This window comes from Morchella importuna, assembly GCF_003444635.1.
Source record: "Morchella importuna strain M04M26 chromosome Unknown Morimp01GS045, whole genome shotgun sequence".
Classification (NCBI taxonomy): Eukaryota; Fungi; Ascomycota; class Pezizomycetes; order Pezizales; family Morchellaceae; genus Morchella; species Morchella importuna.
In genome coordinates, this window is record NW_025763442.1 from 16,139 (window position 1) to 37,767 (window position 21,629).

The following is a 21,629-nucleotide window of genomic DNA, read 5'->3' on the forward strand; positions in this document are numbered from 1 at the left end:
GGCTCCGATTGGCCTATTCGCCATCGAACTGGTTTCGTCGTTGACCCAGAGACGACTGTATGTGTATATATATTTATTCGCAGTTATATGTTTATCCACCTGGTGGTCAAAATGTTTATACTCATATTATCATGATCATAACTGAAAGGCTGCATACAATGGGCGACTTCCCGTGGATGTTTAGAGGGTGTTTAGAAGCGGTTTGGATGTAATAAAATTTGGATGGCAACGCTCCAGATTCAGAATCTGAATTTTGGGGGGGGTACGTTCAAATTTCTAAACCCTAAAATTTGAAAGGGCGGAATATGATTGATTAAGAAAGGTTCCGGGTGGGTCCTGATGTTGCGCACTAAACAAGTAGTGGTTAAAAAACCTAGAAAGTATTGTTCGCCATGGGAAGGCATTCGCATCCAGATTCAGAAATCTACTTCCTAAACGCCTTCCAAATTTTCACGGGAAGTCGCCCATTTAGGAAAAGGGTGTTACAGCGGGTTTCATAATACTAGGCTGAGAAAGCATTCTCAACTCATAGTACAATTCTCGAAAGATAGGCTATCTGGGTAGTTGAAATTACTTTTTCGGGAGAATATCGGGCTCGGGCTTCCTAAGTAGGCTATTTTTTTTAAGGTTCGAAGAATCACACTGTATGTGTGTGAAAGTAATTTGAGCCTAGTATTCTGAAACCTGCTGTAATTGTTAAAAGTTGTCGATGTTGATTCATCCATGGGCAGCAGCTGTTGGGAGCCATTGCAATGTGCTATAACGAAGGTTGATGTCTCGATCGTGGGTGAAAACATCTGACCTTAATTATGAGATTCGGCGGCCACGGGATAGGAGCAAATCGTGATATGGCAGTGCTACAATACTATAAGCATGAAGCTACAGTGTGGTGGTTTACCCGGAATCCTCCGTTTTATCCCACTTCATACGGGTTTTACAACAGGTTCATGTGAAAGATTACATACATGTACATATGTTCAAAAATATCTGTCGGGGATGGATTACCTCATATTCCATAATTGTGAGAAAGGAGAAAAAAGTTATAAAAAAGGGATATCTAGCTATCAAATGAAGAGATGGAGATGTATGGAGATTACGGTCCCAGAGTTAACAATTTGCACTTCAATCATTAATGCAAGGTAAACTCAGACCCCACTGGAATCCACTCTCTCCAAAATCTCCAGCCTTGATTCCCCTTCCCAATGGCCCCAACGCCTACTAGGTCTTCCACTCCCTCCACCCCATCTGCGGCTAAGAACATGTTCTGTGTAATCTCAACCTCTTTGTCTGCCCTGATTACGGCAGGCCACAAGACACCAACGCCATCGCCTCCTAGCGTAGTTTTATATTTTTCGAAACCTTCTTTACTTAATTTTGTATCTAGATCATCTAGAACGTTCTGTTTAACATTTGGTTTCAGCAGGGTAATAGAACAGCCTCCCCCTCCAGCACCAGTTAACTTAGTCCACCCGATGCCTGTGTAGTCAATTAACTCTCTTATTCGCTCCAGTTTTGGGTGTGAAACTCCCAACGATACGAGAAGACCGTGGTTTATACGAATCAGTTCACCAAGTTGAACAAGATCCATACTTCCGGGTTGAGCGGAGAACTCGGGATTAGAAATAATTCTATGAGCATCAAGAGTAATTCGGTCAATTGAATCGAGAAGTGAGTTTGTGATCTCGGGATGAGCAGAAAGAAGGCTATGGACGTTGGCAACCTGTTCAGAAGTCCGCCGAGGCTGTTTTGTATTGACTAACAGAAGTGGAAGTTCGGGGAAGCTAGGCACCATAGTTAGTATACGTTAGAAACCCCCAGATACATGGAATATTACTGACTTGCTCATATGGGTTACCTGTGGAGGCAGACTGTAATCTGTTCGTTTGAAGAGCACTGCCTTCCCTCCAGTGGCTACTGTGTTGTCAACCCCACTGGGGTTTCCATGAATACACATTTCTCCTACAAACGCCCAATTGTTGATTCTCTTGAGTTGCAATTGTGTTTCATTTGACATCATTCCGTTGAAGGGTGTTGCCAATGTTCCCATCTGAAGCTGCAGGGCTGTACTCAGGCAAACAGATATACTCGCACTACTTCCAAGCCCTGCCCCGATGGGAATCGTAGATCTTAAGGTATATATTGATGCCGGGGCATACTTAGAACCAAGCATTAGATATAAATATAAAAAGGCCACAGCAGATGCTTGAAGCACCTTTCCAGGAATATCGGCGACCAATGGTTTTATCTCGTTCATTAGCTGGTTATCCAGTCGTTCAACAGTATCGAAGTAGTATTTCTTTTTTCCGGGCGCAGAAAACGTATCCCATGGCAACAACTCAATGTCCCAAGAATGATCAAGACCAATGTCCGGGAACCGCAGAGTTAATTTATGAGCAGTCTTCGGTAGGGGTGTGACCAGTAGGTAACATCGAAGAGAGAGGGCAGCAGCAATTGCTGCCTGTAATATCATTGTCAGACCAGGCCCATGCTTAGTTGATGAGTGATGTAAAGAAATAGTTGAATTAGAACGAACCTTGCCGTGAACCACAGCATGTTCACCATATACAATGACCTTTCCAGGCGCCGAAACCATGAAAGATGGAAGTTGAGAGACGGTCGACGAGCGGTGAATCCTTGATCTCGGATCCATGGGAGCGCCTTCGCATAAGGGGCCGGTGCTGTCATTCTCAGGGGCATTCTAACATGGACTATTAACTCTAATTTCACCAAATGGGTTGAGTTTCAGTCTCCTGAAATAGCACTCACATCCCCCCCCACACCAAGCTGATTGGAACCCACCACCATTACACCACCGTTTAGTTTTGATGAACTCATCGTTGCTGGAAACCTTTAAAATAAAATGGTGAGCTTTAGAGTCTGAAAGGGCTGAATAGAGGATATGGATGAGTTCAAAGACGTCGGAAATAAAGTAAGTATCAGTATAGGAGGGGCTCGAGTACCTAAGCAGACCTCAGAAGGGAAACCCGACATTGAGTGTGGTGGGTTGGTAAGAACGCCCGCGGTGCCGAGCTAGCTAAAAGAGCCAAAGGGGTAGCCGAGTGTACCCTGCATCAACTTTAACAAAACGGGACAAGATTTGTTCTAGCTAGAGTCAGCGTCAATGACTACATGTAATTTGATGAACACAATATTTCTGTTGTCGGCTGCAGCGACAACTACATGTACTTCCCCATCATTATATTCTCTCACGACCAAATATTTGAGAGCTGTGACCCTTAGTACTTTATCAGCCATGCAGTTGACGTTAACTTTACAACCTACATTAAGCTTAATTTACCCCTGCCCCGTGGTAGGAAATTCATGTACATGTAGGTACATGTATACATGCATACAATACGAAAAAACGGGGTGAAACCAGTACTGTATGACTACGGGATTCAGTGAATAATACGGCATTACGTCAAGACGAATCTCAAACCACATGTACTACGGGGGTAGGGGTAAGTCTGTTGACAGTGACCGTTGTTGGGCACATTTGTTGCTAAGCGATTTGTCATACATTAGTCAGCGCAGAAAAGGACAATCCTTTGTAAAGGTGTCCGAAGTGAAAAGGGCCGTATAACTACTGTAGCTAGCTACCTTCCTGTTCACCAGACTATCATCTTGTTGCTCTTGGTTTTCATAATAGAAGTTTTATTCATTCTACGTATTTTCGTCTCGAATCGTCGTTGAGAAGAAAAGAAACAGAGAGTGAACACAACAGCCAGCCAACACCGTGGTTGCAACAGTTCTCACTGTCAACAGACTTACCCCGACACCCGTAGTACTAGCGATGCCGACAATCCTATGGGTCACGTGCTCCCTTCTTTGCGTGGAGCCTTCAGTATTTGGTGCGTAGACTAGGGGCCCGTGACGAACTCGGGAGTTTCAAACTGAGTTACTAACAGACAGTTTTAAACTGGTTAAAAACTGGCTTGAGGAAAGCTGGGTGTTATGGTTATGAACTAATCACTGGTGTAAACCGAATTTTTGTATGGGTTAGGGTGATTCAAGGTGTAAAATCGGATTAGAAAATGAAATTTGGGGTGGATTAGGGTAATCTTTGGGTAAATTTGGAGTGGAAATCAAGGTTAGTTCATGACATCTGACAGTTAAAAACTGCTGTTTATGACAGGCTGAGTTCGTGACGCTGTTTTTGACTCGAGCTCTGAGTTCGTTACGGGGCACTAGCGTAGACCTCAGAATAATAAGTCACATGACCCATAGAATTGTCGGCATTGCTAGTACATGTATGTAGCTGCGCTCATGCTGATTATAACCATATATACATGTATACAATGTATTCTACGTACAATAGTACAGTTAGTACCTGAATTATTTAGGCCCGCCAAAACTATGGTACATATAAGACTTCGCCGTACTAATTGAAGACCATCTCTCCTTTGGTTTTGGGTTAGCTAGTAAGGTCGTCCATTTTCATTCATGATTATATATACATGTATATATATAGCTATAGGCTTATATGTAGGTTTATAACTTACACCCACTCAAATTGAATTAATATTAACTTTCTTCATGAATTCATTGTGGAAACAACCACTTACTTATTACAACGACATTTAAATTATAGAGCGTCCTACATCGGTATATATATGTCTGGATTCTCGAGTCTCCTCCTCAATATACATGTAGTAATGTTAATATTCTGATGATTATGGGCCCGGCCCGCGGCCGCGCCCTCACGCAATTTAATAATATGGACTTATAATTACATGTAACAGCTGCTGGTTCGGGGGCCCATAGAGGCTTTACATGGATTCATAGTAAATACATGTATACTATATGCACAGTACTAGGTCTTAATATGTACATGTAGTTAGTATACAATGATTGTAATTGAGTTTTTCAATTGTTGCACCCAAAATCACTCGTCAAACATAAACAATCACTCGGCTGGTTAGTCGCCAGGCAACGCAAGCTAATCCGAATCTTGGTCAAATTAGCGTAACTACATGTAATTAATACCACATGCACGATAGGCACTTACCCCGTGTACCTACTCTACAAGTACTCTACATGTAGGTAGAGTACATGTATATATACCTCTTATAGCCTGCTATGTACACATTAGTCATCCACACACATGTATGTATGTTATGGGACATGCAACCGAGCAAGCTATGCTGAAAACCTTGATGACGCGCGCGAGAGGTAAATAATCCCCGCAATCGTGCTTAACTACTGAGGGTACTCTAATTAATAACATTTCTCTGGGTCAATGCCTAATACCTAGAATAGTATTAAATTTTAACACTGGCAGAGTACATATAGTTACTTATATATTCTTAAGTAAAACTATAGTTGACGTCAGCTCATGCAGAGTACTTCGGTATCAAGGGTAAGTGAGTAGAACGTGGCAGCGTGGCTAAAGCTGTAGTTTTCCTGTTTTGCTCGCGAATATGAACCGCCGCGTTCTACTCACTTACCCCTGATACCGAAGTACATGTAAGTACTTATTTACCACGAAAAGAACCAGTTGCTCAGGGCAAGGATTATTTGTATGGAGTGGCGGTGATCTCTCATACAAACTATCCCTGTTTCCGTCACTTGCATTTTCTGGTTCTTTTCGTGGTAAACGAGTACATGTACTCTGAGTACATACATATTCTCGTAGGTATGTCTGTGACGAAGCGATCGCCATCGAATGCTAATTTTGGAAGGAAATCGGACAAAGTTATCCATGTGCACACACCACCTTTTAACCCCACTACATAGCTGCACGGTACAATCTCTCTTTTAAACAATCATATAAAATAATAACACTATCTAGCCCTCTCACGCATTACCGGACTGAGGGGTGGGATTACCAGCCACCTCGGAGGTGTCCCCAACCTCCTTTAATATTCCTGATCGTCTGAGTTGACCGATGCAACTTGTAGCATTTACTCTACCACTTTTATCAAACACCATACATGACCGATGTAAACAGCGAACCGACCTACCTGCTATGCCCGATTTTCTACTCGTGGGTCTTTGTGTGTATGTAAAGACATAGGTATTTACCAATCTCATGAAGCGGGGCCAAAGCGACCAACATGGTTTTGAGTGGGTTATGGGTGATCAAGATTACGACCATCAAACCGAATTTGCAATATCGGTGGCATTCTCATGAGGGAGCTGCACCGTTTACTGGGAGGTGCATTAAGCACGGATGTCCCCGATCCCTGCTATTTCCACTACCTGAAACCCCAACCCTGCAATGACTTGCTGTGTGGAGTTTTCCTATCTTCTGATAGGCCGTGATGAACTTGTAGGTACTGGGGAAACTCCGCACACGAATTGTTTAGATTCATGGGAGACCTGGTTCACCCCTCATTTATCTAATCTAACTGCTTGGTCCTTGCTCTATCCGCCCACAAGCCATGCTTTTTGTCACTTGTACTACTAGGCGAGTGTTTACCTCTGTAGGCACTCTATACAGGTTTGAGAGCAGTTATGGTGTTCCCTACCTGAGTTGAGGTACGCATTGTTTGAATAGCATACCCGCCTACCCTATGTGGCTAATAGCTGTGGTATACGTGCTTGTGTCTGATATCTCCCTCATCTCTTGCTTTGAATCCTTTCAATCCTGTCAGCTCCTCTTTCCGTCTTGCTCTCTTTCCCAACACCCTCCTGTCTCTCTCTCCAGGCTTCCAGCCCTACCTGGTCTGTTATTACCTCTACATTCAAACATTCTGGAATCACTTCTGCTTTATGCCTCAATAATTTACAAACGCTCTCCCGGCGAGCGCGTTTTACATACATCCCACTATCTTCAGCTGAGAGCACGCTACCCACTACCAAGCACCTGTTACCCATATAGCAGTAGCTTCCCGCCAAAATGGGTGCCGCGCAGTCTATTCCATCCGAGATCGAAGGAGTCCACTTTTCTAACACCCACCCACCCCGGAATAAACTCACCAAACCTCGAACTAACTCCAACACTACGAGCCGTGAAGCTTCCTGTCTACCTCCATCGCTCTCTCGACTAAGTCTCTCTGGCGGATCAAGGCCCTTGACTGTGAAATATCAAACTACCGAAGAGTCACCCGCAGGCATTATTGGAGTCGAATATTTGAAAACATTACCCCCTAATGATGTTCGGAAATCTGGGATGTGGTCATTTGTGGGGGATCATGACTTTGAGGCTTATTCCGAATCTGCTGTGGATTCAGCCCTTGCTGGGGTGGTCAGCGTCATGCCCGTAAGCACTGGAATGCGCAGAAAAGGGAGTATGGTCACACGCAGCTCAACCAACAGCAGTGCAGCATGTGCACCACCTCCCAACCGTAATTCTGAAATACCTTCGATGGGCACTGTCCGGCGTAGATCCCAACTTCTCGCAGCACCACCTGCGACAGCAACTAGGAAACCAGTACAACCATACTTACAGGACCAATGTCTTCCTGATACACCCTCTCCAGATTCTTACACATTCTTACCCCCATCCATGGGATATGATTCTGACCGATGTACGACACCTTCTGGATATAGCGTTCTTGGGGCTTTCAAAAGGGGATCTTTGAGAATTGCAAACGGTGCAGCATCTCCGGCACCATCGTCTTCAAGGGCTTCTCCGGAAATGTCTATGAAGACTGAATATTTTGGTTCGAATATTGCACTTCACGATGACTTAATCAATAGGCCGCTATCGAGAGATAAACCGCTTTTTGTGGTTACAAACTCGATGCTTCCAACCCGTGAGGTGGTGCGCCTTGTTCCGCCATCACCTACAGACGAGAAACATGACGATGAAGATGAAATACCGAGTAGTCCATTCAGTTTCGCCCGAAGCCCCAGTATTCATAGCGAAGATATTGACGATTCGCCATTCGAATTCGAACCCCCAGCCAATGATACGCCGGATAGCTTGCGACATTCCCTTTTTAGACCGACACAGAGCTATGAGAGTCTTTCTAGTACCGCGTCCAGTGCTATATCCACCGGATATGAGTACCACAAGATCCTTTCAGAGCAATGTTTGAACCGGCGTTTTGATAAGCCAGTACGTGTTGATGTCAAAATGTCAAAGATGTTTGCATCAGCGCCTTTTGTTGGGAATGATGTGCATGATCATACCTTCTCCGAGGGTGATCAAAAAGGGGACGATAAACACACTCGACGTACCAGTATCAATGAGGTTGGTGGTGAGAGTATGGACTCTGGCTATAGCTCCTCTGAGTCCGTAAATAGTTGGAAAACAGCATGGAGCCATCAGCATGCCAAATCAAAATCTACCGCTCGTAAATCGGAAGTCTTGATGACAACAAAGGACAATCCAGTTTTTTCTGAAGAGGTTCTGATGAAGCCCGAACAGCCAGTATCGAGAAGGAGAAGTGTTGTTGCGGCCATTCGGAGGAGATATTCTCAAGGTGACCTCAAGGCCTTTGCCCGAAATAATAACATCATAAAGCAACCACCTGTACCAACAATTCCGGTTGTAGAGCGCAGTAAATCCCTGTGGAAACCACGACCGGAGCTAAAACATCGGAGAAGCATGATCACAGTTATCAAAAGTTCAGTTCCACAAATTGAAGTACCTAAAACCTCGCCTGACATCCAGCCCGTACCCCCTCTACCTCAGCATGCCAAGATGGAGCGGAAGGGGGCTTTTAATCTTCTTACTGTCGAAGATTACCTACCTCTAGTAGAGCAGATTCCATTCACGCCGATTAATGACCGTAACAGAGGTGCAGCCGGCCTTGCTTTTACCAGTCCAGCTGGTAATATGCATGACTCGATTATGCGCATTAGTATTGGGCCAGAGTTGTGTCGCGGCAGCAGGATTACGGGGCAGGAATACTATCAGCGTTTCTCAAGGCAGCAGTCTACAGGAGTAAGGGCGATGATCGGTTGAATAAATGACAGCGATAAGATTACATCCTCGTGCTTGCACTAAAGAAAAGAACACCATGTCTTACAACATATTTCCTTTGTTTTAGGTTATTTATTTTTGCTTGGGTATTTATGGGATGGAGTGTTAGGTGATTTAAGGAGTTGTCTTTTTCTTTCTTTCTTTTCTCTCTTCTCCTTCTTTCTTTCATTGTGCTTCGCTTTTTTCAGACATCCTGGCTATATTTTTCTTGTGTACATTTCTGGGAGATTACGTGCTGGTTTGATGGGTTATTCTTTTATTCTAGACTATAGTGCCACGATAACATGAGAAGGTGCAGAACTCTCATGGCCGTGGTAGATTTTATTAGAAAAATACAATGACGTAGGTCATTGGCCAACAAGGTTATTCTTGGCGCATATGTAAACAGGCGAAAATATTTTCAGCCGCCCTCAACTCACCATCAACCCTCAAAGACTTCTTATTCAAATCACAAGAAAAGTCCCCCCAAATGGCACAAACACTCGAGGCAATCAAATACAAACGAGGGGACCTTCAGATCCTCGATCAGCTTAAACTTCCCCACGAATCGATATATGTGGTTATCAGAGATTCTAAAGATGGCTTCCAAGCCATCAAAGATATGGTTGTTCGAGGTGCCCCAGCTATTGCCATAGTAGCTGCACTTTCTTTGGCGGTGGAATTGCAGAGTAGGAAATCTCACGACGAGAGCACACCCACGAAAGCGCGTGAATTTGTGCATTCTAAGTTGGACTATCTCCTGAAATCCCGGCCAACAGCGGTCAACCTTGCCGATGCCGCTAGGAAGTTAAAGGAGGTTGTCTCAGTCGAAGTGATTACTGGGGAAGAAGTTTTTGAAAGATATGTCCAAGCTGCAGAGCAGATGTTGGTCGACGATGTCCAAGATAACAAGAATATTGGAAACTTCGGAGCCCGATGGATTTTGGAGAATGTTACCAGAGCAGATGAGAAAATAAAAGTTTTAACGCATTGCAATACTGGGTTCGTATATTCCGCGTTCGTCTGGGTAAATAATTAATTAACTTTGCATCACCATAGATCACTCGCTACTGCCGGCTACGGGACAGCGTTGGGAATAATCCGCTCCTTGTACGCAGGCTCGAATTTAGAGCACGCATACTGCACCGAGACTCGTCCATATAATCAAGGCTCACGCTTAACCGCATACGAACTTGTTTACGAAAATATCCCCGCCACCTTGATCACAGACTCAATGGCGGCTTCATTAATGGGCCTCAAAGGCATAGCTGCTGTTATTGTTGGCGCAGATCGTGTGGCTCGAAACGGTGATACCGCAAACAAAATCGGGACGTATCAGCTTGCAATCGTTGCGAAGTACCATGGGGTCAAGTTTGTTGTTGCAGCGCCCACCACAAGCGTTGATATGAGCACCGCATCTGGTAATGATATCGAGATTGAACATAGACCTGGAGCGGAAGTACTGTGTGTTCGAGGACCGGGCGTGGATCCTAAGGGTGAAATTGATCTATGTTGCTTCAACACCGTCAGGACTGCGGCACGCGGAATTGGTGTTTATAACCCAAGCTTCGATGTGACCCCAAATGACTTGATTGATGCCATCGTAACAGAGAAGGGCGTCGCAGTGAAGGGTTTGGATGGAACCTTTGATCTCTCTAAGTTCTTCAGTTGATAAATCGAATAGAATGGGTCTGGGTTAGTATATCAAGTTAGACTGCATGTAGCCTATAATGGGTCAGACCCTGACAAATGCCAGTAATATGGTGGTTTTTATTTTCTGCCCTAAGCTTCTTTGGTACCAATGCCGAGCATCCCAAGAATTCACTGTGGTCTATTATTGACTGATATGCTCCTGCAACCAAAAGGAATATCTGCGGTTATTGCATTTTTATCATGGTCCTATGTGTTCCTATGGCCGGCCCTCCACGTAACTACTCTCACGAATCTTTGAAATTTTGGGTGATATCCTTGCTATCTGTGGACAGGGGGGGTTGGGTATCGTCTTTGTTGATCAGCCCTTCCCGCGCGGTAGGTTTGTCGTGCTCAGCCAGAAAATCGTCAAGTTTCTGTTCCAGGGAGTTTAATTGAGCCTCCAGAGTAGCTGCACTCTTTTCAGCTCTGATGAACTAGTTAGTTTACGTTACATCGTACCGGGTGCTATGTTGAGGATGAAATTTACTCGGCTAAGTCCTTGTAAGCCTGTGAAACACGGATCAGCACCTTATCCAACATGTTTAAAAAAGGTACTTTTCGGACAACTTTACCTTTGCAAGGTCTGCTTCATCATCTTTCGATGGCATCGCGCGTGAGTGTGATGGAGATTTTCTGATGGAATTGTTATCGGTACTGGACAGCTTGATGTTTGTATGTAAGTAATCTGCAACGAGTCAGTTGTCGTTGGTTTAGGTAACTGGTAGTACAGGTCTAAGCCCTAATTTGAACTCATTTGTAAACAGGACCAATGTGCCTAAATATCGGCTAACGGGAATACCTAAATAATGCGCGTGACAGGAGGTGAGGTGAAGCCGTAACTTGAAACCTCGTATGTAGGTACAGTCGTTTCTGGGTCAACGACGGACCCGGCTCGATGACGAGTGGCTACTTTTTGGGCTGATAGGCAGTCAAAGCAAAGGGGTCGGGGCGCTTTTATTAGCTTTTATTAGCTTCGATTAGCCTATTCGCCATCGAACTGGTTTCGTCGTTGACCCAGAGACGACTGTACATACATGTAGGCAGTAAATAAAAACTGTATATACATGTATTTAAAGTAGGCCACTCCAAATGAATGAACCCTGCAACACCTCACAATTCGTTCGCCAATAGGGACATGGTGGGATAATCCCCAGCCTTCTGCGAGTCCAGGGCCCTCTTCCTCTTCATCCTCTCCATGCTCCCTTCTTTGTCCTCATTTAAAACTAAAGAAAAAGGAAACAACCTACCCACAAATCGATACGATGATCGATGACTTGAGGCTGTTAGATACATGAACTTAAGGTGCCCATCGTATGATGCTGATGCATGAACCGTTTCCCCAAATGGTACATAGAGAGAACGGCCCTTGCAGTAACAAAAGTTACCTAACCTCACCTACATACACATACATGCCGCTTCCAGAACCGAATACTCCGCATAGAGAAAAAAATGGTACCCGGTACCCGCAAAGCGCTGGACTGCCAGTAAAACGTCAAGGCATGTATCGAGTGGTATTTAGGATGTTGCATCTCGCAGCACATCGCTGACAAAGATCCCCCAGAGAACCAACAAACCTCATCACAGGAGTCTCCTTTAAATCAGTTGATATAGCCTTTTTTTCTTTCCTGATCTTCCGTTTCGCGAAGTCATTCAGGCACCCTTACTTGCGGCCGGAGCCGCCTTCTTTGAATGTTTGGCGCGTTTCAGACCGCGAAAAGTTACCGATCTCGCTTGAGTGCGCGATCGCAGTTCCCTTGGCTCCCAAGAGCACCCCTGCTAGTTCTGGCAAGGTGATTGGTGGGCCGACGTCGTTGTCCCCGCTGTCCAGTATTTTTCAGTATGGGCCATGTCTGCTCAGTTCACCGGCTCCACAATTAAGACACCCCTGTCGTTCGTCGTCTCGAGACTGCGACTAAGTGCCCGTCGTTCCAATTCTGTGGACCTGGCATCAATGTGCGTCATAGGTCGGGTGCTCTTATGTGAAGACGGGTAAGCAATGTCCAGCCTCCTTTTTTTGTTTTTCCCCCTCCCCAGCTCCTGGGACCTGTGTGTTTAGCACTCGCACTCGTTCACTTACCCATGCACTCTCACTCATCAATATCTTCTTTAATTCCCCCCCCCCCCCCCCCCGTTAACGTAAATGGCAATACAGAATTGATGGGAAAGATGGGGGAGCTTATTTCCCTTTTTCTTATACTTTTGTGTTTTCTCTCTCTCAATGCAAGATTGACACATCTGCATATTTTAATCAAGAATCGAATAGTTGAACGGGTCCGGGCGCCCGGCAGCCCTTTTTGTAGGGTGTCTGCCCGTGATGAGTCGTGGTTTTTGCCTGGTACAAAACAAGCGCTCTTCTTTCGGGAGGTCCCTTGAAATAACAACTAAGCCATGCACAGCTCCGCCGACGTCATTGTGCATGTGTCCGACAAAAACAGGGCAACATCGCAGTTGTCAACGGCCCCCTTTGAGAGGTCCACCGCGTCTCCGATGACCACCGATACCAATGCCACTGTATCTTATTCTGCTCCCCCCTGGTCCCCCTCTTCTCCTCTCTCTTTCTCTCCTCTCCTCTCCTAAGCCGTGAGCCGGAGAGAGTAGAGTAGCAGCAGCAGAAGCAGCCAACTGGTGTGTATCAAGTACATGTGTATGTGCGAGATATGCTACTTAGCACCGGCAAGCACTGCTAAGTATGTATGTACATACCAGACTGTTGCCAATTGCAATAGCTAATTAGCAGTAACAAAGAGGGGGGGGGGGGGGGCGAAGGGCTGTTATTTATGTGTCTCGGTGGACCCCGCGCAAGACGCTTTATTCTGGCTGGCTGTCGTTCGAAGGTAGGTAAAACTGTGGAAATTTCAAGGAAGCTGTTACAAGTCATAGAACAGCACTCTACAAGTCTTTCTACCACCTACATACGTGACAGAGCATCGACACCAAGCAAAGCCTTTTCTTTCCTTTTCCTGTCCTCCCATCCCCGCCTACAACAACGTCATTACACATCCCCACCTTATAACTACAGTAGAGTAAAACTACCCTTACCATATCCTTGAGAGTCGGTACTCTACACTGGCTACCGGCTGCAACGATCGTTCCCCTTGAGTCCTCGCAACCTTCCATCGCAGCTGCAGCTACTGTTTTGCACCTGCTTACTGCAAATATCAATTCGAATCTTCCTATATCGGCCCATTTCTTTCCGTTAAGGGTTACGGTGTATTTTGCACTTTTTCCTTTCTTTTTTTTTGCCAATACGTTCTACGCCTGCTCCCTCCACTAGCAGCTCCAGTACCACACTTCATTGAACCCTCCCCCAATCCCCTCACCTCACCTCCCCCTTCCTCCTCTTTTTGAATTTCGCGTACTCACGCCTCTCGCGTGTGGTATTCTTGTCAGTCTCCCTCCCGTAAACCCTTAGTTACAGCAGGCTGATCGACAGGATATTGTTCCATTTCAGTCCTTCAAACTAAACGGCATCATTCCTTCCGAGACTGCGATTTTCAGAAAAAACTCAAAAGACTTGATTCTCTTGGGCCTTGGCATAACCTTCGTTGCGGGTGATCACCCTCAGAAATTTCGATCCACGGAACCTCGTGAACAATGTGCTGAACTGTGTGCGATGAGAACGGGTCTGGTTCTGATATCGTGTCACGCAAACACCTTGCTCCGGCAGTCTCTTACCCCAAAACTTCCATATTCGTAAACCGGCCATCCATTTTGATATATTTTATATCCCAATTTACGGGACTTAGAGAATTGTATCCATCTATTTATTTATTAGGAATTTCTTTGCTGTTTTTTTTTCCCCTTTCATCCTATCCGGTTAAGCATCGCCGAGTTTCGTAACAAACCACTGGTTGCTCCCGGTGACATACTTATTCTGGCATCATTTTCTGGTGCAAATTGTTCCTTAAAGGTTGACTGCCGTGTATCTATTAACCGGGTGGGCGTCACAAAAGCTGGGCTGAGTGGTTCTGGTAGATCTGACTATACTCTTCCGTCTAAGCCGAATCAACGCCTTGGGTTTCTACGAAATTTTCGTCAGATCAGAACGCCTTCGATCTTGCATTTCTACGTATCTGATAGATTTACGCTTTAGCCACCTTGGGGCTAAACCCGCCTCCCTTTCCATTACTCTTATTGGAGAGGGAGAGCTGCGAATACGCTTCAATTCGACAAAATATTAGTCTGAGACTTTTTGTTATGATCTGGACTTGCTCAAACACATCGACTGCGTTCCTGCAACACCGACAGCTCGAACGTTGGCGACCAAAATACATCTTTATCGGCCTACGTTCCTGAAACGAAGTTAACAAGTTGTTCGTGGAACAACGGAAAGTGACAGCAAAAAACGTTGGTGGATTAGGCATTTGCGACGCCATCTGGGGAAACCTCTTGTTCGAGGGCGGCTTTCACCCCGGTGATAGTGTTTCCGTGTATATGACGGATCTGGGAGAGTTGTTGGACCGACTGGGACTCTCGCAGTACCTAGAGCGGCTTGTTGATGAGGGGTTCGAAAAATGGGAGGCTGTTATGGACATCACGGAGCAGGATCTGTAAGACATATTCTTCGAGGTTGATACACCAGGTTACTGATAATTAAGGTCCAGCGGCTTCCTCAATTTTAAGTTAGGTCATCGAAGGGTAAGATAAAACTTTCCAATAATTCATATTCTTGGTATCTTTTTGATTCGAACACCACGTTTGAATTTATTGTCGTCGATTTTGCCAATATCTGTTGCTTTCCCACATCGATCTATATAAACAGGGGTACTTGCTGATATCAATCGTTGTTAGATTCTACAACGAGAGATTGCAAGTGCGAGGGGTATTCCACCACACCAAGCGTTAACGTCAATACCGCCAATTTACCCTGCAGAAGATGTTGAGGACGAGAGATTATCCCCTAAGGAGCATCCCTCTTCCAAATCGGATCCCGGAAAGGGAGGAATACCTCCCACAGGAAAGAGAAAATATCGTCGGCATCCAAAGGTAAGAAGGAGTGAAGTAATTTCTCGAATGTATGTAGCTGCTGACGTCGCCCTCTCGAAGCCTGATGAACGGGCACCAGAAAAGCCTCCATCCGCATATGTTATGTTCGCCAATCGTACGTACTTCTCTCTAGTAGATGGTTCAAGTTGCTAAAGCTCGTTTTCAAGGTGTACGAGATGAACTCAAAGGGCAAAATCTCTCTTTTACTGATATTGCCAAGCTTGTTGGCGAGAAGTGGAAGGTTCTCGATCCAGAACACAAAGAAACGTATGAGCTTGAAGCTTCTATAGCCAAAGAGAAGTATAATTCAGAGATGCAGGAGTATAAGAAGACTGAGAGTTACCGGGAGTACATTCAATATCTTTCAGACTTCAGGTCAAAGCTGGGAAAGGAAGGTAGGGAAGGGAGTGGTGAGCCTCGAAAAATCTCCGATTAAGGTTCTTTCCTACTTACCTTTATAGTAGAACAAGCCGAAGCAAACCGAAAACGACCTAAGATCGAAGGCCAAACCAGTTCTGCAGGCGGAGTATTTGCAAGCACTGTTAGTAGCAGCGGAAGTTTAAATAGTGGAATCAGCGCTACGGCGCCCTTTCTTAGTGGTATTGGGAGAACCGGGGGTGCTGGCTCTGGAACAGCGACATCCTCAGAACAAAGTGCCTACGCCTCTCCCTCTGGTCATGACTCTTCAAACGCCTTCCATCATATGAATGTTCAATCTGTTTCTCCTTCTGCAGCCAAGCCTGTTGCCATTTCTCCACCGCGCCGGTCGAGGTCACCTTCAGACGTTGCCCGCTACAGAGATGCTGTTCTCAGAACGACCCAACAGCAGCAGCAAGAAGCTCTTGTTGCTCCAACTGCCGACGCAGAGCCATCATTCTTCCCCCGTATTCACCCAACCATACAAAGCCCTCATATACAGCAGCAATCCTCGTTCTTACGACACCAACCTCCTCCGATAGGAGCCCAGCCATTATCAAGGCCAGGGCCACCAATACCAAATCCAGCTATGCGTAGGTCAAGTGTACGATCTGACGATGTGCTTCCACCAACACCAGCCTCAATCAGTAGTAGTGGGAGCTCAACGGCTCCCTCACTAACACCTTCAATGTCCAATTTTGACGATGGAGGTCGTTCCCATCGCTCACTCCCGTCCCTTCCTCCACCCACTCCTGGGCCAACAACTGGGCCCGGTTACTTTGATCAACGACCTCATCATCCACAACCTCCCCCTCCACCATCACCTCGACAATTTTCACATCATCAGTCATTTCCGCCACCAACTCCTATGGGCCATCCCTCACATTCAAGCTATCATGGGTATCAATCAGCCTCCCAATTACCAACTATAAACCAAGCCACACATGATACGTCCAATATGTCAACCTCCACCTCAAGGGAGACGCACTCATCCTCGCTAAACCAAAAACCACCGCCTGGAAGGTGATCATTAATGCCTTTCTGGTCTTTAACGGTTTATATCTATACCCCACTGGTACCATTTCTTTTGATTTGATATGGCTCAATATAAAGTTACTTGGCGAATTATTTTAGAAGCGAGTTTGAAGTTAGCAGCAGTAAATGCTAATTCTTCAAAATGCAACCATGAGTTTTGTATATTGCTCTCTCTGTCGTTTGTTCTTTCCCTTTCTCCATATATTGTGCGTATTTACTTTCATGTTGGTTATTGGCATCTATATTTGTGAATTTTCCCCTTTTGATGAACTATTCTTGTAAAGACCTTTTTATTAGGGACCTATCCCGCACGTATTCTTGATCTCGCATGTACTGAGGTTTTATTCTGTCTTTGTATCATTTACGAACCGTTTATCTATTTGCCCTTTCGGGTACTCGAGGCATCCGCCTTGCCAAGAAATCTGTTTGTGGTTTGAGCTGTCCAACGTGGAAGATGAGGGCAGATGGGATTGGATAGAGAAGCAGTACGTGGTGCCAACCGACTCTCCTACTTCACCCGATGACTGACCTGAACATGATGAGGGAGAATAAAATCACCTGCACAGCTTAATACGAAGAACTTGTAAATCTTTGCAGGGTATTGGACTTTTTCTGATGTTTTTGGTTGACTGCTTCAAAGTGAGTCCATCTTTCTTTGCGGTGGATCAGATAAGCACATGTATGCTGCGCGAGGGTCCTAGTGAGAACGGAAAGGGTCTATCGTCTTTAGTGCCGACTAATTTTGAACAGCATGGATATGTTCTTCCTTGCTTTTTATTCACTTGAATGTCACATAATACAGCTTTAAGCCTGAAAGATTGCTTATCTGGTTGCAGACGTACTCAATTTGGAGCGTCAAATTTCTGGCTCTGTTGTCATTACCGTGGATAGTGTCCGCATGGCAAGAGCCGCAAGACGTTGACTTAGGGTTTAGCCGGCACTCAACGGGCGCCACACGCGTCATGGTTTCCTCGCTATGGTGGCACAGAGAACCTTTCAGGTGTCAGTTAAGTTTCTATCCAATAAAAATTAGAGATGAAATGATAGGCTCTTTGCTGGTGCAACTTAACTACCAGCAATCGTTGCTTGAATATTATATTTAAAGAAGTTACTTTTGAAGAAGTACAAGTAGAATAGAATCTGATGTTATTGTTGCGAGCTGCTTGACTTGTTTTTATGTAAACCCCGAGGATATATTTGTTCAGGGTCCAGATTGCATGGGCTCAGGTCTATCTTTAAAGGGACAAGCACCACACACCGCACGTGAGACCCTGGGCAAATAAGTCTGGATCAGGGCACCAGGGTGATGGTGTGGACGCTGTGCAGCAGCAAAGGACGTTGGTTTAGAGTTTAACCGAGGCCCTTGGCATGTATGACGCATCATCACAATATTTACTGTACCCCCCATTCTAACAACCTTCAGCAAAACGTTTCTAGGATGGATATTTTACTCCTCTCTCGAGAACTTGGTGATGAGCGAGCAACTACTAACCTAAGGCTTGGATATACCACAAAGCTCATGTATTCCATCCAAAGCACTTCCAATATTACATTCAGTGAAAAACATCCAATGGGAGTCAACGCGTTGGATATCGAAAGACAAAACTCTAAATTGTATGTTTCAAAGGGTGTACATGTGTCAGGACAGGGCAGTCATTGACATAGATATTGTAGTTTGCTTTCAGCTGGTGCTGACGCTTCCATCTCTTTGTGGAATCTTGACTCTACCCCTGACAGAGAACTTGGGTTTGAACCTACCGAATTTGTACCCAGGTAAGCCACCGCGGATATCAAATCTTTCCTCACTCTGGATCAATTCAACGTCTCCTTCTTTCTTTTATAAACACTAAATTTGGTTGTTTGTTTCCTAGCCCAAAGTCGCATAAATATGCCATATCATCGATATCTTTCTACCCCGCAGATCACGGTCTGTTCATCACCTCATCCTTTGACAAGACTGTCAAAGCATGGGATACAAATGCCATGGAATATGTCACCGAGTTCAATTTAGAAGAAATCGTCTATTCAGCAGTCATGGCCCCCAAATCCTTTCATACAATGGTTGCAGTCTCCTCTCAGTTCCCTGCTGTGAGGCTTCTCGACCTAAATACCGGCGGAAACATACATTCGTTAGTGGGGCATATCGGTGCTGGAACTCTTGGAATAAATTGGTCGCCGAGGGATGAATATATCCTGGCCTCCGGTGGGACGGATGGAACAGTCCGACTATGGGACATCAGGCGGGCTGCAAGCTGTCTAGCATGTCTTGATAAGACCAATTCGGGTTCTTATAAGGTTGACGGCAAGAACCTGGCGCACGACGGCCCTGTGAATGGTGTTAGTTGGAGTGAGGACGGGGCGCAACTGGTAACATTAGGGCATGATGACACGATGCGAGTTTGGAGAATGTCAACTGGGGAAAACATAATGGTAGGAATTCCTTATTCCAAGTCATCACAATCAAGGAACTAATAATATTTTACTACAGACTAAATTCGAAGCTCCAATACGTAACCGCCGTAACCAGACAGTAAATCCTATTCTCACCCCATTGCAAATTTCTGACCCCCAGCTTGTCTTCACATCCTCTAATTCCTCAATACTGGGGTTCAACTTGAACAAAGGCGTATTAGTCAAGCGCTTAAAGATACCGCGAACCAGTACTATCAACGCTCTTGTGCAGAGGCCTGGTCATCTGGATATATATTCCGCCACCACAGAGGGCAAAATCATTGCATGGGTACCTGGAACTCAATCAAACCAAGAAAATGCAGCTGTTGCAAACGAAAAGCAGAACCCCCTTGATTCAATCTATCATTCCCTGACAAGAACGCCAATGACCTTTACCTAAAATCTGTACTCCAACAAGCTGCCAATACGCCTACCTAGATAGTACTCGCGTTAAAGCGCCCCACATCAATTTATTTGAGTTTGAGGATCATGCCATCATGGCCAAAGACACATGCAAGAACCCATCTGGATACACAGCCTCCCTCATTAGATCTATTAGTGGTGTGCCCATCGCTATTACCACACCATGAATCACAGGCTTCGCTAATACACATACTCGCTGGCTTGGGAAGAGCTCCGGAACGAATAGGTGCAGGGCCGTGCCGACGGTATGATGGTCACCTATAACACTGTTAACTAAAGATCATGGAAGAAAATGGCAGCCCGGGGGAATTCTTATGGGAAATATAATCCTATAAGCTCCAAGTGACGATAGGAGCGGGTACGGATTATGAAATGAATAAAGCATAAATTTTATATGGGGAGATACATACGAGATGCTTGAAGAGGGGGAACTGGGCGTTGGATTACCCGAGATCCAGTACCAGGGATATAAACTCTCAACGGTATATTGCGGGTAGGCGTAGAGATGGGAGAGATGAGCTTATCGTAGACGCTCCAATATTTATCAAAGTCGTCTTGTGGACTGTTAGAAGATAGTAGAAAGATAGTGAAGGGGGCGTACATGACTGCAAAGAATCCCAGAGGCCTGTGGACTCGGCCTTTGTCAGGTTCATGACTGCTTTTGCGCTTCCGTGGCGGACATAATCTGCCTAGTTTTCGTGAGATTACTTCAACCAAGCCCAGTGTGGTAGATCTGACCTCTTTTACTAAGTTCATCCAAGCATCATGACAGGCTGCGGGATTATCCAAGCGCATAAGGTGTTTATGGGGATAGTCTCGGAAATGAAGAATCAAGGTCCATGGTAACTGATGTTCTTCATCTTCAACGTCCCTGCTTGAGGGGTCGCGCGCAGTAAAGAGATCATAAAGAAGACCAACAGGCCAGTGCCTACATTTTATAAAATCAAGTTAGAGATATGGCTAGCTCAACCATATTGGAATGATACGGGCTCGAATAAGAGTGGGAAAAACCATTTGAGAGGAACGCTTTCAAACTCAAACCAAGCAGTCTCCTCTTTCGAGACTTCTTGATCAATCAGGAAATGTTTGAAGAACTTGTAGATTTGCGGAATAAAGAGTGGTAGATAAGATATTCGCGGAATAGTGAGCTTAATAGGGGTCCATAATGTCAGCACAAGAAACCAGGTCAAGCGATTGGCGAGTGGGAAGGAGGAGGAATACGTGCGTAATATGGATCTGAATCATCAAAGACACGGCATTCTCCAGGGTCAAGTAGTATTTTACAAGGGATAGAACCAGACCAGATAGCTTTACGGATCGATTTTGAGTCCGATGATTCCATATTGCTGGGATGGGGTGATGGAGCTGCAATCCTTAGTTTCGATTTGTACGCTGATAAGAGATGCCTCAGGTATGCTGTCACTCGTGAGGGCGGAGGTGTAGTAAATACTTTGTTTTATTGATATTCCAAACCAGGTAGACAGATATAACCTGGCATACTCCAAGTTACAGCTAATAGCAGTGATCCCGTAAGCTGTATGGAGCTGTGTGATATGCGATACAAGGTCGGTAATACATGTATGTAGGCACATGGTTGGCGTGCCCATGTGCGACAGATGTTGCGGCTCCGTAGATCATGCATCCCGATTCAACCAGCCCCACCACCGACCGCCGTTCCCAGCAGATTTTTATGTGCAGGTCACGTTTCTAGCAACCTCTCAACCTCAGCATCAACTAAAAAAGAATCGCCTGTCCAAGATAACTTGGAATT

The 21,629-nt window shown here is 45.2% G+C and overlaps 7 protein-coding genes across 7 annotated transcripts; 4 read left to right on the forward strand and 3 right to left on the reverse strand.

The window, feature by feature from the left end:
- Positions 1–1,129: 1,129 nt before the first annotated feature.
- On the reverse strand, positions 1,130–2,835 carry LAJ45_10351 (uncharacterized protein; the record flags this gene model as incomplete). Its single annotated transcript, XM_046119877.1, has 4 exons — positions 1,130–1,781; positions 1,839–2,458; positions 2,534–2,698; positions 2,767–2,835. The coding sequence occupies 4 exons, from the start codon at positions 2,833–2,835 to the stop codon at positions 1,130–1,132; spliced, it is 1,506 nt and encodes a 501-aa protein (XP_045966855.1).
- A 4,006-nt stretch (positions 2,836–6,841) lies between these two features.
- Positions 6,842–8,857, forward strand: LAJ45_10352 (uncharacterized protein; the record flags this gene model as incomplete). Its single annotated transcript, XM_046119878.1, has 2 exons — positions 6,842–8,372; positions 8,445–8,857. 2 exons carry the CDS (start codon positions 6,842–6,844, stop codon positions 8,855–8,857), a joined length of 1,944 nt encoding a protein of 647 aa, XP_045966856.1.
- A 487-nt stretch (positions 8,858–9,344) lies between these two features.
- LAJ45_10353 (uncharacterized protein) lies at positions 9,345–10,526 on the forward strand (the record flags this gene model as incomplete). Its single annotated transcript, XM_046119879.1, has 2 exons — positions 9,345–9,856; positions 9,914–10,526. 2 exons carry the CDS (start codon positions 9,345–9,347, stop codon positions 10,524–10,526), a joined length of 1,125 nt encoding a protein of 374 aa, XP_045966857.1.
- Positions 10,527–10,791: 265 nt separating this feature from the next.
- LAJ45_10354 (uncharacterized protein) lies at positions 10,792–11,154 on the reverse strand (the record flags this gene model as incomplete). Its single annotated transcript, XM_046119880.1, has 3 exons — positions 10,792–10,972; positions 11,034–11,053; positions 11,119–11,154. 3 exons carry the CDS (start codon positions 11,152–11,154, stop codon positions 10,792–10,794), a joined length of 237 nt encoding a protein of 78 aa, XP_045966858.1.
- Positions 11,155–14,980: 3,826 nt separating this feature from the next.
- LAJ45_10355 (uncharacterized protein) lies at positions 14,981–16,976 on the forward strand (the record flags this gene model as incomplete). Its single annotated transcript, XM_046119881.1, has 6 exons — positions 14,981–15,096; positions 15,151–15,184; positions 15,338–15,532; positions 15,593–15,647; positions 15,700–15,942; positions 15,994–16,976. The coding sequence occupies 6 exons, from the start codon at positions 14,981–14,983 to the stop codon at positions 16,974–16,976; spliced, it is 1,626 nt and encodes a 541-aa protein (XP_045966859.1).
- A 1,578-nt stretch (positions 16,977–18,554) lies between these two features.
- Positions 18,555–19,835, forward strand: LAJ45_10356 (uncharacterized protein; the record flags this gene model as incomplete). The annotated part of the gene is made up of 4 exons (XM_046119882.1): positions 18,555–18,598; positions 18,659–18,757; positions 18,856–19,414; positions 19,473–19,835. The coding sequence occupies 4 exons, from the start codon at positions 18,555–18,557 to the stop codon at positions 19,833–19,835; spliced, it is 1,065 nt and encodes a 354-aa protein (XP_045966860.1).
- An 87-nt stretch (positions 19,836–19,922) lies between these two features.
- On the reverse strand, positions 19,923–21,450 carry LAJ45_10357 (uncharacterized protein; the record flags this gene model as incomplete). The annotated part of the gene is made up of 7 exons (XM_046119883.1): positions 19,923–20,116; positions 20,269–20,412; positions 20,460–20,547; positions 20,597–20,786; positions 20,870–21,006; positions 21,084–21,223; positions 21,309–21,450. 7 exons carry the CDS (start codon positions 21,448–21,450, stop codon positions 19,923–19,925), a joined length of 1,035 nt encoding a protein of 344 aa, XP_045966861.1.
- Between the last annotated feature and the right edge of the window lie 179 nt (positions 21,451–21,629).